This window comes from Hyperolius riggenbachi, chromosome 8 (genome assembly GCF_040937935.1).
Source record: "Hyperolius riggenbachi isolate aHypRig1 chromosome 8, aHypRig1.pri, whole genome shotgun sequence".
Taxonomy (NCBI): Eukaryota; Metazoa; Chordata; class Amphibia; order Anura; family Hyperoliidae; genus Hyperolius; species Hyperolius riggenbachi.
Genome location: NC_090653.1, coordinates 54,518,124 through 54,531,417, shown reverse-complemented (window position 1 = coordinate 54,531,417; position 13,294 = coordinate 54,518,124). Strand labels below are relative to the sequence as shown.

The following is a 13,294-nucleotide window of genomic DNA, read 5'->3' as shown; positions in this document are numbered from 1 at the left end:
TTCCACCAAGGACCTTTTTTCATAGTTTGGGCAACATTCTAGGAAAATAGCAGCAGTCAGTGCATAGGATAGGACTGTACTACTTCCTGCACTAGATGTAGCACCCCTCCCCCTTCCTGCCCCATGGGCAATGTGTCTCCTCGCTCACTACACACAGCCTGCAGTGAGTGAATGGGCAGAGCAGCAGGGTGAGTAGAGAGAATGATTGCTGTGCTGCAGCTGGAACATTAGCAAGGAGAGATGGCAGGATGTGTTTAGTGCTTCAAAAGTTGCCTATCATTAGTAGCCATGTGCACTGGCTGCTGTAATACCAGAGTGCCCTGGACTAATGATTATTTATCCTGCTTACAGTAATTAATCAATAATGCTCGGCAGTCTGCTGTTGCAGAAGCCAGTGATACAGGTGGTGACATCTGACTTCTGTAGTGAGCAGATAATCAAGCTCCAGGCAATTTAGATTAGCTTGATTACAGGTAATCTTATCTCTTTTCCCAGCTCCCTCTCCCGCCCTGATGTCTTCCCCATGACCCTTTCCGCTTTTCAGATTTTAGTGGCTTTTTTAAACAGCATGTCCCTGCCAAACAGCACTGGTAATGTCTGCAGTCCTGGTGAGAGTCCTTCCTGCCATTTCTCCTCTCCCACCAGGCCCTCTGCCTTGTGCCACTATCACTTTACCCCCCTTCCCCCCATGCATCATCCCCTTTCGTATATCCCCCTTTTCTGACTGTCCTCAGAGGAGCTAACAATCAAATAGTACCATAGTCATAGTCTAATGTCCTACCATATTATTATTGTGTATTTATATTGCACTGACATCTTCTGCAGCACTATATAGAGTACAGAGTTTCATAGCGGTTAGCTCCGTCCACATCCTGATGACTCCTTTTCCCCCAAAATCCTCCAAAATTTGCAGCGACACACTCAGCGCCCCAACCTTTCAACACTCCCATCAAAAAAATTGTTTTTTGGGGGAGGAGGGGGTGTCTGTAAATAATCAGCACCGGGTGTCAAATTCCTTAGGTACGCCACTGCTGTCAGGTACACTTTAACATAATTGAAATCTCATGTTAATAACACTAAACAAAAAATAAATAAACAACAATAAAAAAAAATGCAATTACACTTTAAGCCTTCTAGGATGAAACAATAAGAAGCTCGTGACTCATTATGTCAACAGAATGAGCATCTTATGTCCATGAGGGTTGTCCAGAAAGTTAAACCCATTTGCTTTTATCAGACATGCAAGGTATTCTTTTTGTGGACCGTACATACTTGAAGTCGACCTCTTATATAAGTCGACTCCAATATTCAACCCTCTTAAGCTGGATTTTTTTATTAACTCAAGTATAAGTCTACTCAGTAAAGTTAATGGCTGCACTTGGGGCTCAGGCGGGGTTAAAGTCTGCACTGCATACAGTATTGCAGCCATTAACTCCTTCAGGCCCCCAAGTGCAGCACTTATTCACCCCCCTTCCTGCAGCCCAGTATTTCTCCCCTGCCCCTTTCCTTAATTGTTGTGGTCTTTCCTCAAAGTATCACTCACCACTGGGTAAATTGCTGCAAATGGGAATGTCACTATTAGTACACACATTACTCAGTGTGCTCAGTTTTACCTGTGTTTAAGTCGACCCCTATACTTTTATAAAGTGAAACAGACCTAAATTTCTAGACTTATATTTGAGTATATACAGTAATTTTACTTGCATCTGTCAGGTTAATATGGCCTCTCCCTGAACCGCTTGTCCCATGACTGCAGAACGCTGGTAACTGTTTGTTCAGCAGCATTAACATGAAGCCCCTTCATCCCCCGTAAATTCTCCAACCGATAGGTGAGGGGTGTGATGCCACTACTACAAAGGAATTGAAAAACTTTTAGAAATATATGATGTTTAAATAAAGGAGGTGATTATGTGGAGAAATAATCAGATGTGAAAATATCACCTAGGAGAAAAAGTGAGAAAAGGGGAATTGAATAAGGGGGCCGGCCCGGCGGGTCCATTTCCAATTCACTTTTTCTCCAAGTTTCTCTTAGGTGATATGTTTACATCTTATCAATAAAATGCCTTTTACTCCACCAGCAAGCAAGGAAATACTCAAAATAGTTTTGATAGTACTTTTCCATCTGCTTTTTGGTACTTTTTCAGTTGCAGAGTGCTGAAAAGTTATTTTAACAGAATATAAAAATGTTCTCCTAGGAGAAAACTTGAAAATTTTAACTGGATCAGGCCCAGCATGTCTAAAATAAAATATAAAAAATATTTCCTTACTTGATTAATTGTACAGCTGTTACTTTCCAGCTGTACTATCAGTAGTACTAAAATGCAATGGTGCAGCACCGTAATATGATACATAATTAAAACTATGTATATCATTGCAACAGGAAGACTATAATAAAGCACAAAAAAAGTCTCAAATCATAATACATAAAAATGAATCACTCTGATAGACAAGTGATGCACAGGAGCATAGACAGTAATAACTAAGCAATACAGAAAGAAGCAGACACAGAACAGAAAGCTGTACGTAGAGTGACTAAAAGCTAGAGGAATAAGCAGGGAAATCAGTCTGGCGGGGGAGAGAAAGTAGTATCGGAATTTGGCGATGATTCATAGATCTCTCCACCCTATAACTGCTGGGTAGCATGTTTTGGGATAGAAATAAAACCAGAGCCATAAACAGACGCACCCATGGGTGTCAGCTCCCTGTGAGCCTCTCACACCCTCGTGAGGCATGCTTTGTCAGGCTCATCCTAAGTTACAAGCCCTGCCAGAAGAAGCACATCTCCTCCCCTTCCAGCCAGTCATATAAAGGACAATGGTTTGGTGATGCTGAGATCCTGTAGTGTCTGTGATCAGTGGCAGCCAGGATGAGCATCTGTTCCTCTAGCAGCATCCTGCTGTGCTGGGCGGCCCTGCTGTGTGTCTGCAGTAAGTACCTGATCCATGGCAATAGGTGTATCCGTATCATAGCGTGACATACTGTAATTACATGTACAGAGATGCTTAACTGTGTATTATTACTAATGAATAATAATAGTAGTAACTATTTATTATTATTATTAGTAGTAGTATTAGTATTAGTATTTATAATCACATCTAGTATTTATTTTAACTTCTCAAAAACGTTATTAGTAGTAAAAGAAGTAGACATTAATTATTTATGGATGCAAGTTACCAGGAATTACTATTATCAGTATTAGTAGTACTAGTAGTATTTGTGTACAATAAGTAATATTTTTTACAGCTTTAACCTCTAAACCTTTAAATACCAAACTATTATTATTACTGATATAATATTATAATATTAATTATTATTTTTAGTAGTATTAGTAGTAGTAGTATTACTTTCACTACTACTACTGTAGTATTAGTTGATAGAACACATTTTTATTGTAATTATTATTTAACAACAAACACAGTTGTTGATAATATTATTGGTATTCATAATCCTATCTAATAATTATTTTCACTTATCAAAATATTATTGTTAGTAGTAATAGTAGTAAACATTCATTAGTACTATTATTAGAATTAGTACTAGTTGTATTTATGTACAATAAGTAATAATATTTTTACAGCTATAACCTCTAAATACAAAACTATTATTTTCACTGTTATTATTATTATTTTCTGTAGTAGTAGTAATATTTCCACTACTACTACTACTACTACTACTACTACTACTTCTACTTCTACTACTGTAGATTAAATGATTTAGTATTACTTGAAATGTTAGTTCTAGTAATAATAATAATAATAATAATAATACCATCATCATTTATTTTTTTATTTTTCATTATGAAATGTATTTACAAATAAGTTTATTCAAAAAAATTATACAGTAGATAATGGATTTTATTATTTTTACCTGACATGATAGTTTTACTATAATCTGAGTAAAGTAACAGGACTAAACTACAATTCATCTCATCTATTGCAGGTGATTTATTACTGTTTAGTCACGGTTTTAGCTATAGGTTTGTAATAACCTGAATTTTACCAGCCTGTTGTTTACAGGGAATATACAGGAGATTTTTAGTCTTGGCTTATTCATTTGTTATTTTTCAGAAAATAATCAGAAACAAAAGTGTAAATATTACATTTCATAAATACTTTGGAACATTTAAGAACATATTTCTCAGGTTACCTGGGAAACACTTTCCGCCGTTTCCTGGGGCACAACAGCCTGAATTAGTGAATATGGTCCAGTGCACACCAAAACCGCTAGCAGATCCGCAATACGCTAGAGGTTTCTGGAGCAGATTTCAGAGCGATTCCTAGGCATGTTTAGAGAGGTTTTCTAAACATGCCTAGTGTTTTTGGGAGCGTTTTTGTGTAGCAGATGTCATATATTGTTACAGTAAAAACGGTTACTGAACAGCTTCTGTAACAAAAATGTCTGAAAAACCTCTCTGATGTAGCATTTTTCATAGCAGTTTGCGTTTTTCCTATACTTTACATTGAGGCAGAATCGCTTCTGCAAACCGCAAACGTGCAGCAGGAGGCACGTTTGCGGTTTGCTAAAAACCTCAAACCACTGATGTGCACCATCCCATTGCAATACATTAGCCAAGCGTTTTCACTGGCGGATGCGGTTGGTGGATCGCTCCTAAAACCGCTCAGTGTGCACTGGGCCTAAGAGTCTGGGCTACTGCAGTCACGTGATGAGCATAGCAAAGACATATTTTTTTAATAACCCAAGCACAACTATTATTTATTAATCATGTGGATGCTGCACATGATTGCAAGCCAATCACACATCGTCTAATTTCCTAACCTTTCAGCAACCCCCACTATATTTTTATGTTCTAATAGGATCCAGGTGATGATTACGGATGTTTGGCAACTAATAGGAGACGGCTTTTTTATAGACTGATTCAGGTTTGCAGGATTACCTCTGTTCTGCAGACTTTTTTCCAATTTTGTTACAGTGAACGCGAGGTGAGAGGTATATGGAGGCTGCCATATTTATTTCCTTTTAAACAATACCAGTTGCCTGGCAACCCTGCTGGTCTATTTGGCTGCAGTAGTGCCTGAATAACACCAGAAACAAGCATGCCGCTAATCTTGTCATTTCTGACAATATTGTCAGAAACACCTGGGGCTTGATTCACAAAGCGGTGCTAACTGTTAGCACGCCTGTGAAAACCCCCTTAGCACGTCTAAACAAGCTTTTCGCGCATAAAACTTTACGCGCGCAAAACTTTATGTGCGTAAAACTTTACGCGCGTACTGCACAGGGCGCACTGCGCGAAGTGCCCATTAAATCCTATGGGACTTAGCTCGCATAAAATTTTGCGCGCGTAAAACTTTGCGCGCGCAAAGTTAGCGCGCGATCTGATTGAGAAATCGGTGCTAACCTACTTAGCACCCTGGTTAGCGCGTCTAAAGACTTTAGACGTGCTAAGTAAGTTAGCACCGCTTTGTGAATCAAGCCCCTGATCTGCTGCATGCTTGTTCAGGGTCTGTGGCTAAAAGCATTGGAGGTAGAGTATCAGCAGGGCAGCCAGGCAACTGGCGAGGCAGAATAAATAGGCGCCGGGAAATTTGGGTGCACCGTGTGCCACAATAGGTTGTAATGTAAATTATTGCTATAGCAGCGAACACAAGGTAACTTGGGCGCCGGCGAAAGACAGAGCAATAGCTGGTAGCTGAATTACGTCTTTCCCCACTATCAATGGTGACTTGGAGGGGGAATGGTAATTAATGCCGCCAGGTCTTGTGCAGGAGCAGGGGGAGCCATTTATTAGCTTTAACCTGCGCCCAAATTTCCCAGCGCCAGTTTTACATGTATGTGGCAACGGTATTGCTTAAAAGGAAATGAATATGGCAGCCCCCATATCTCTCTCACCTCTGGTTGACTTTAAACTTTAGTAAGTCAACCTCTAAGTTTACTGGAGGAGAAAGACGGAAGAAAGAAGCACATTCTATACTGTTGAAGCAATAATGAAATGGCAAATTACTGCCTACCAGTCATTTGCTTGTAAATTCTCTCTGAATGACTTTATATTTTATATTTAAGAGAGTCTGACTCATTCAAACGTATCACCGCCATTCCTTGGGTAAGGACCATAAAATGAGCATGTTTTCGTAATAACATTATTATTATGATGGTGTCAGACACCTGTTACACCTGTAAAATATCAACTCATACAGATCTTTATGTAAGTATTGGCATTACCCCAATCATTACATCATCCAGATGAGTCTTTTTACTGCCCTGACTCCTGAAATGGTCTCAGGTTGGGTGTATTATTATTTCATGCTATGTATAGCAGTTTTGGCTCAGTTGTTGGAGAATAAATGTGATCCTGAAAACCGAGTGTGGAATAATTAAAATTCCTCTGCTGTTACAGGATAAAAGCTTGCGAACCTCACCTATGTCACACTAAATGACAAAGCAAATTGCTGAATGGCTAGAAAATTAGCAGTTGCATGATTGCAGCCAGACAAGAAATGATTGCTTGCTGGTGGCTTAAAGTGAACCAGAGATGAAGCATCCTCATGTATTTACCATATACTGTATATCAGTGGGAATATTAGAGAAAACACCTACCCTGCTCTCTGTTTCATCCTTCACTGCTCAGGCTGCTTGTTATCAGACCTGATAAAATCCCCCACTGAGCATTCAGTCTGGCTTTGCTCAGGAATCATTATAGCTGAGTCTGTCTTCTCTGATGTCTTTTCAAGCCCAAGCCTGCCCCCTTCTGGCTCTGCTATAATGACTCAGCTAATGAATCGCAAACCAAAGTTTTACTGTATAGGTAATCCAGCCAGAGCACCTGATCCGCATGCTTGTTCAGGGTATATGGCCACAAGTATTAGAGGCAGAGAATTAACAGGGCAACTTGCATTGCTTAAAAAGAACCCGAGGTGGGGTTCTGACAATGCTAGCTGCACACAGAGGCTGGGTCTGCCTATACAGCCCAGCCTCTGTTGCTATCCCAATCCTCCCTAAGCCCCCCCTGCACTCTGCTATCCCCCATAAATCACAGCCGCGCTGTCGACACGCAGCATGTCTCAACGGGCTGTGTTTACCTCTATAGTGTCAGTCTGCTGCTCCCTCCGCCTCCTGCATAGCTCTGGTCCCCGCCCACGTCCCTTCCCTCCCCGCTGATTGGAGGGAAGGGACGCGGGTGGGGACCGGAGCTATGCAGGAGGCGGAGGGAGCAGCAGACTGACAGTACAGAGGTAAACACAGACCACACAGCGTGGCTGTGATTTATGGAGGATAGCAGAGCGCAGGAGGGGCTTAGGGGGATCTGGATAGCAACAGAGGCTGGGCTGTATAGGCAGACTCAGCCTCTGTGTGTAGATAGCATTGTCAGAACCCCACCTCAGGTTCTCTTTAAAAAGAAATAAATATGCCAGCCTCCATATCCCTTTTACCCCAGGTTCCCTTTAAAGAAAACCTAAAGTAATGGAAAAAAAAAAGCCAGTCTAACTTATTTGGGGCTTCGACTGGCTGAGTTCCCAGAAAGGAAAGCAGGTTGCTGCGGGGGACTGGAGGATTGGTTTGTCTTGGCGCGGGCACAGGGCAGTTGCAGGGGGCCGGTAGAAGCCCCAGGTCAGTTAAAATGGCTTTTTTTAATTACTTTAGGTTTCCTTTAAGTTCAAGTTAATGTTGTATGTATAGCACATCTGTAATTTTTGCAACAAATATGTTTAAATCATCTGGCTGGCCGGCTCCTGTAGCCCTTTTTCCTGTTGAGATGATTTCTGATTTAATTATCAATTTATTGCCAAGACAGCTGTCCAACTCGTCCTGCTTTTCCATTAGCAGCCACGTGAGGTCATCAGGGAGCAGATGGGAGGGGTAACAACAAGTCTCTCCACACGTGCACAGATCACCTGGCCCCACCCACCTCCTCCCGCCTCTGAGACTTTAACTCTTTTGTGTCAAGTACTGTCTGAGCAGTCATATCTCCCTGTTTCTCCTTAGCGTGAATGGATGGCCAGTTGATGCATATATGATGGTAATGTTATGCAAATGTATGCAGTTTGAAAATGGATTCTCCAAGAGCAGCAGCTGCAGTATTTTATTGGTCAATTTTCAAGCTGACTAAATTTGCATAAAATTTGCGTCAACTCATAATTTTTTCCATCTCACTTATAGTTACTATTAGGGGGTGAAGAAACATCTATTTCTTTCCACACCCACTCCATTTTTTACTTAAAAGGTTTAAAGAGAAGAGCAGTGAAAATGATAAATATTGTAACCTGGTCAGGGTTCTAAGCGGTATACATGCCTTTGTAGAATCACGCTGGAGAGGTTGTGGGAAGAGTTACATGCTTTATTACACAGTCATCAGTTAGAAACTGTAGCTGCAGTGCTGGCCAGAAAGAGTTCCTCTCTTAGAGAGAATCTGTAAGATAAAAAAAACCCTCTGGGGGCTACTTACATTGGGAAGGGGAAGCCACTGGATCCTAACAAGGCTTCCTCTGTCCTCCGGTGTACCGGCAATCCAGCACTGTGATCCCCAAACAGCAGTGAGGTAAATATTTACCTACCGCAATCCTGCGCAGGCGCACTAGCGGCTCTTTGTTCGGGCTAAGGCGAAAATAGACTAGCCCGATCATATCCACTCTCCACTCTACTGAGCAGGCAAGAGTCCTTTGCGCCTGCACAGGAGAGCCGATCGATCAGGCTCGGCAATTTCCCACTTAGCCCAAACGATGAGCCACTAGTGCGCCTGCACAGGATCGCAGTAGGTAAATATTTACCTCACTGCTGTTCGGGGATCACAGTGCTGGATTGCCAGTAGGTAAATATTGCCTGCGCCTGCACACCACTTGTCAGGATTTATCAAGAGACTTTCGGCAGAGCCAGCGCTGGATTCCCCGAAGCTTCAGAGGACGGGAAAGTCTCACAGGGACCCTGAGGCTTCCCCCTCCCTAGGTAAGTATCCCCCATGTTTTTTTGTTTTTTTTACAGAGTCTCTTTAAAGAGAAACTCCAACCAAGAATTGAACTTTATCCCAATCAGTAGCTGATACCCCCTTTTACATGAGAAATATAATGATTTTCACAAACAGACCATCAGGGGGCGCTGTGTGACTGATTTTGTGCTAAAACCCCTCCCACAAGAAGCTCTGAATACCGCGGTACTCTGGGCAAACTGCCACAATGTAACAATGTTCACAGACAGGAATTAGCTGTTTACAGCTGTCTGTAACAGCCAGAACAGCTAGAAACAGCTACATAACCTGCCCACAGTAACAATGTCACCATGTAATACATGTCAGAATGTGAATCTGGGAGAGGAAAGATTTTACAATGAGCAAACACTGACTAAATCATTTATACATAATTATGGTAAAAAATGAAGCACTTTTTTTATTACATTATTTTCACTGGAGTTCCTCTTTAAAGAGGAACTCCAGTGAACATTTTAGTGTTGGCAGGTGATGTAGCTGCTGCATGGTTTTTGGCAGTTGGAAACAGCTGTAAACAGCTATTTTCCACAATGCAACAAGGTTCACAGACAGTAAACTGCCAAAAGTTTGAACTTTTCTTGTGGGAGGGGTTTCTTGTGGGAGGGGTTTCACCACAATATCAGTCATGCAGTGCCCCCTGATGGTCTGTTTGTGAAAATCATTATATTTCTCATGTAAAATGGGGTATCAGCTACTGATTGGGATAAAGTTCAATTTTTGGTCTGAGTTTCTCTTTAAGCACAGGAAGGAAGTGGGCATTGTCAGGTGATCTGCTCTGGCCTTGTGAAAGAACTTTCACTTCCCTGGCAACAAGGAAGCACAGGATCATGGAAGGCCAACCAGCTTTTACATATAATTATTACCAAATATACAGATGTGCAGTGCACACATCTTAGTATATTGCAAATTACTGCAACTTTACCATTGTGTGTGAATGCAAGGCTGAACTACAGTTTTTATTATTTTAACTATTTTTTATTTATATAGCGCCAACATCTTCCGTAGCGCTGTACATAGTACAAACAAATAATGGGGAACAAATATACATAAGATATACAAGACACTGTACAGTCATGACATTGAATAGAATTAAAAATACAAATACATACATAGTTGATGTGTAGTTGGTACATGTACATATGTTAAAATTACAGCAGTATGAGAAACACTAGGAGGAGGTCCCTGCCCTTGCGAGCTTACAATCTAGAGGGTAGTGGGGAGGAAACAAAAGGGAAGGAAACAGCTTTAACAGAGAACGCAAACACACAAAGACAAGCTCAGAGATGACGAGTCCAAGTTAGAAGAAAAGAATCCACAATTTTTCAAAGAAACAAATGCCATATACACTAGCAACACATACATTCAAAGAAGGATCCCTGCATACTCTGTCCATGGTGCTGAGAGCGTGGATGGGAGCTCTCTCAAGAACCCTAAAGTACAGGTTTTTGCTAGATTGTTACAGACCTAGATCCTACCCCTCATTCAGCTATAGGGAAACTGCAAGTCTTGACAGATTCAGCTTGGGAGTTGTAGTTCCACAACAGCGAAATGGCTGCAGAATGACTTAACCAGTCTACATATTTAAAGGACCACTGAGATGAAAATTTGTAAAATTTAAACCATATGTGTATTTATAAGATGTACATTTCGTCTAGTGTAAAATGCACTATAAATTATTTTTCTCCTGTGTTTCTGTCGCTTACCTGCAGACAGTGAATATCTGAAAGATCTGACAGGGTTTGGACTAGTGCATCTCCTCATAGTGGGTTCCCAGTATTTCCTTTATTGTTTACAAAAGCACTTCCTGGAAAATATCTATACAAATATACAGTTTGGCTTCCCTACACATTTGCACACTATTCTAGCAGTAGGACTGAGCAGCTGCCATTCAGTACGTGCTTTTGAAAATAAAGAAAACCATGAGAATCCCCCATAAGGCGATAGACCAGTCCAAAACCTGACAGATGTCAGATTTTTATTACAACCTATTGTAAGTAACAGCAACATAGGAAAAAATAAATTTATACTCAATTTTACTCAGGAACAAATGCATATTTTATACATATGCTTTTTAAATTTTAAGAATTTTCATTTTAGTGGTCCTTTAAAACAGAAAGCATAGGCCTCTAGGACGCTAACTATATAGTATTATTATGTGTCAGCAGCATCAGGATCTTTGGTTTACTTGCTATCTGGTCTTCATGCTCAGAATATTTCTATTGAGCCAAAGTTATTTTAGGCAATTACCCAACTTATCCTACAAACCTGACTTAAAGCGGGATTGTCACCGTAAAAATCAAATTTTAACAGCAGCTGGTCTGAGTGTATTAAGTGATAAAGATGCTGATCCTGCATTCAAAACTTTCAAAACTTTTCTGCTGTTATGATTTGGAGTTATCACATATCTTAGGAGCACTGGCCCTTTAATTGCCTTTGCCATTGGCTGGCAAAACAGCTGCATGCTTGGGGGTCCCTCCTGTTCCCTTTATTCCCCCCTCCTTCTAATGACATAAGAGAGTACACTTCCTAGAATAGACCCCAATGGGAGTGTGGGTATGGAATACACAATTAGCAAGAGGAGAAAAAAGAGTGAGTGAGGAAATGATGTCAGGAGGATTAGCTTCATTTAAAGGTAGCCAAGATGGAAACTGTCTAGAATAGGATTCTCTGCTTTTCCTTTATAAAATTCACAGGAATCATAACGTGGACAGTGCAATACATCTGTTATGTAAGTAGAGCTTATATTTATCTACTTATGTGTGTTTTTATTTCTAGGTTAGGATGGGTGTCACTTGTTCTTTAAGGTGGCCACACGCAATACAATAAAATGATCCGATCTCACGGCTATTCAATAAAAATGATCAGATTTCCAGAAAAATCAGAAGCTTTTTTTTTTTTTTTTTTTTTTATTCAAGCAAGAATTTTATTCGATAAAAGTCTATCAGGAGTGGTGGATTTTCTGATCATTTTTTATGAAATTGAATGGTGTGTGGTAGATTGTCAATTTATTAATATATACGGTACACCCAAACAATTTTCTCAGCATTTTCAATCATTATGTTCATAATTGGGGAAAAATTGTACACACGTGTAAGGTACATTGGTGAAATGTTACAATCAGTCAGAAAAATTGAATGCAATTTTTAAATTGGAAAGATATTTAAAAAATTGTATGGTGTGTGGCCACCTTAAAAATGATTAAAGGGAACCCAAGTTGAGAGTGATAAGGAAGGCTGCCATATTTATTTCCTTGTTTATAAGGCCAGTTGCCTGGCAGTCCGATTGATCTTCTGGCAAACATAGTGTCTGAGTCAAAACCCTGGAACAAGCATATCAAAATACCTGATCTGCATATGCTTGCTCTGGGTCTATGGCTAAAAGTATTAACACAGGATCAGGAGGACTGCCAGGTAACTGGTACTGTTTGAAAGGAAATAAATATGGTAGCCTCCATATCCCTCTCGCCTTTAAAGCATACATGTCAAACTCAGGCCCGCGGGCCAAATCTGGCCCTCGGAGCCAGTACATTTGGCCCTCAAGTGGTTTCCCCTCTTTGCATTATGTTCGGCCTACTCTACACCACCAGGAAAGTTATATTGGAGGTGAACCCCTAGATCTCCAGGGAAGCCATATGGGGGAGTTAGGTGTAAAGCACTAAACACTAGGGAACTGTACAGGTGTGGGAGGGGTCCACCTGAGAACTTTATAAGGGAGGGAGGTGGCTACTAGACATTGAGGTTGGCCCAAGACTAGGTCCCACTGTACAATTTTGGCCCACTTTGTATTTGAGTTTGACACCCCGGCTTTAAAGGAACCCTGTAGTGGATCCACATACTGTATATACAGTGGTGTGAAAAACTATTTGCCCCCTTCCTGATTTCTTATTCTTTTGCATGTTTGTCACACTTAAATGTTTCTGCTCATCAAAAACCGTTAACTATTAGTCAAAGATAACATAATTGAACACAAAATGAAGTTTTAAATGATGGTTTTTATTATTTAGTGAGAAAAATAACTCAAAACCGACATGGCCCTGTGTGAAAAAGAAATTGCCCCCTGAACCTAATAACTGGTTGGGACACCCTTAGCAGCAATAACTGTAATAAAGCGTGTGCGATAACTTGCAATGAGTCTTTTACAGCGCTCTGGAGGAATTTTGGCCCACTCATCTTTGCAGAATTGTTGTAATTTAGCTTTATTTGAGGGTTTTCTAGCATGAACCGCCTTTTTAAGGTCATGCCACAACATCTCAATAGGATTCAGGTCAGGACTTTGACTAGGCCACTCCAAAGTCTTCATTTTGTTTTTCTTCAGCCATTCAGAGGTGGATTTGCTGGTGTGTTTTGGGTCATTGTCCTG

The 13,294-nt window shown here is 40.6% G+C and overlaps 1 protein-coding gene across 2 annotated transcripts in view; it reads left to right on the top strand.

Annotated features, from left to right (window-relative positions):
- The first annotated feature begins 2,818 nt into the window (after nucleotides 1-2,818).
- The window catches only part of LOC137528828 (loricrin-like), a 32,000-nt gene continuing 21,524 nt past the window's right edge, over nucleotides 2,819-13,294 (top strand). For both annotated transcript variants that reach the window (XM_068250451.1, XM_068250450.1), the window contains exon 1: nucleotides 2,819-2,927. In XM_068250451.1, coding sequence (XP_068106552.1) covers nucleotides 2,867-2,927 — 61 coding nt within the window. In that variant the 5' untranslated portion in view covers nucleotides 2,819-2,866. The remainder of the gene's footprint in view (nucleotides 2,928-13,294) is intronic.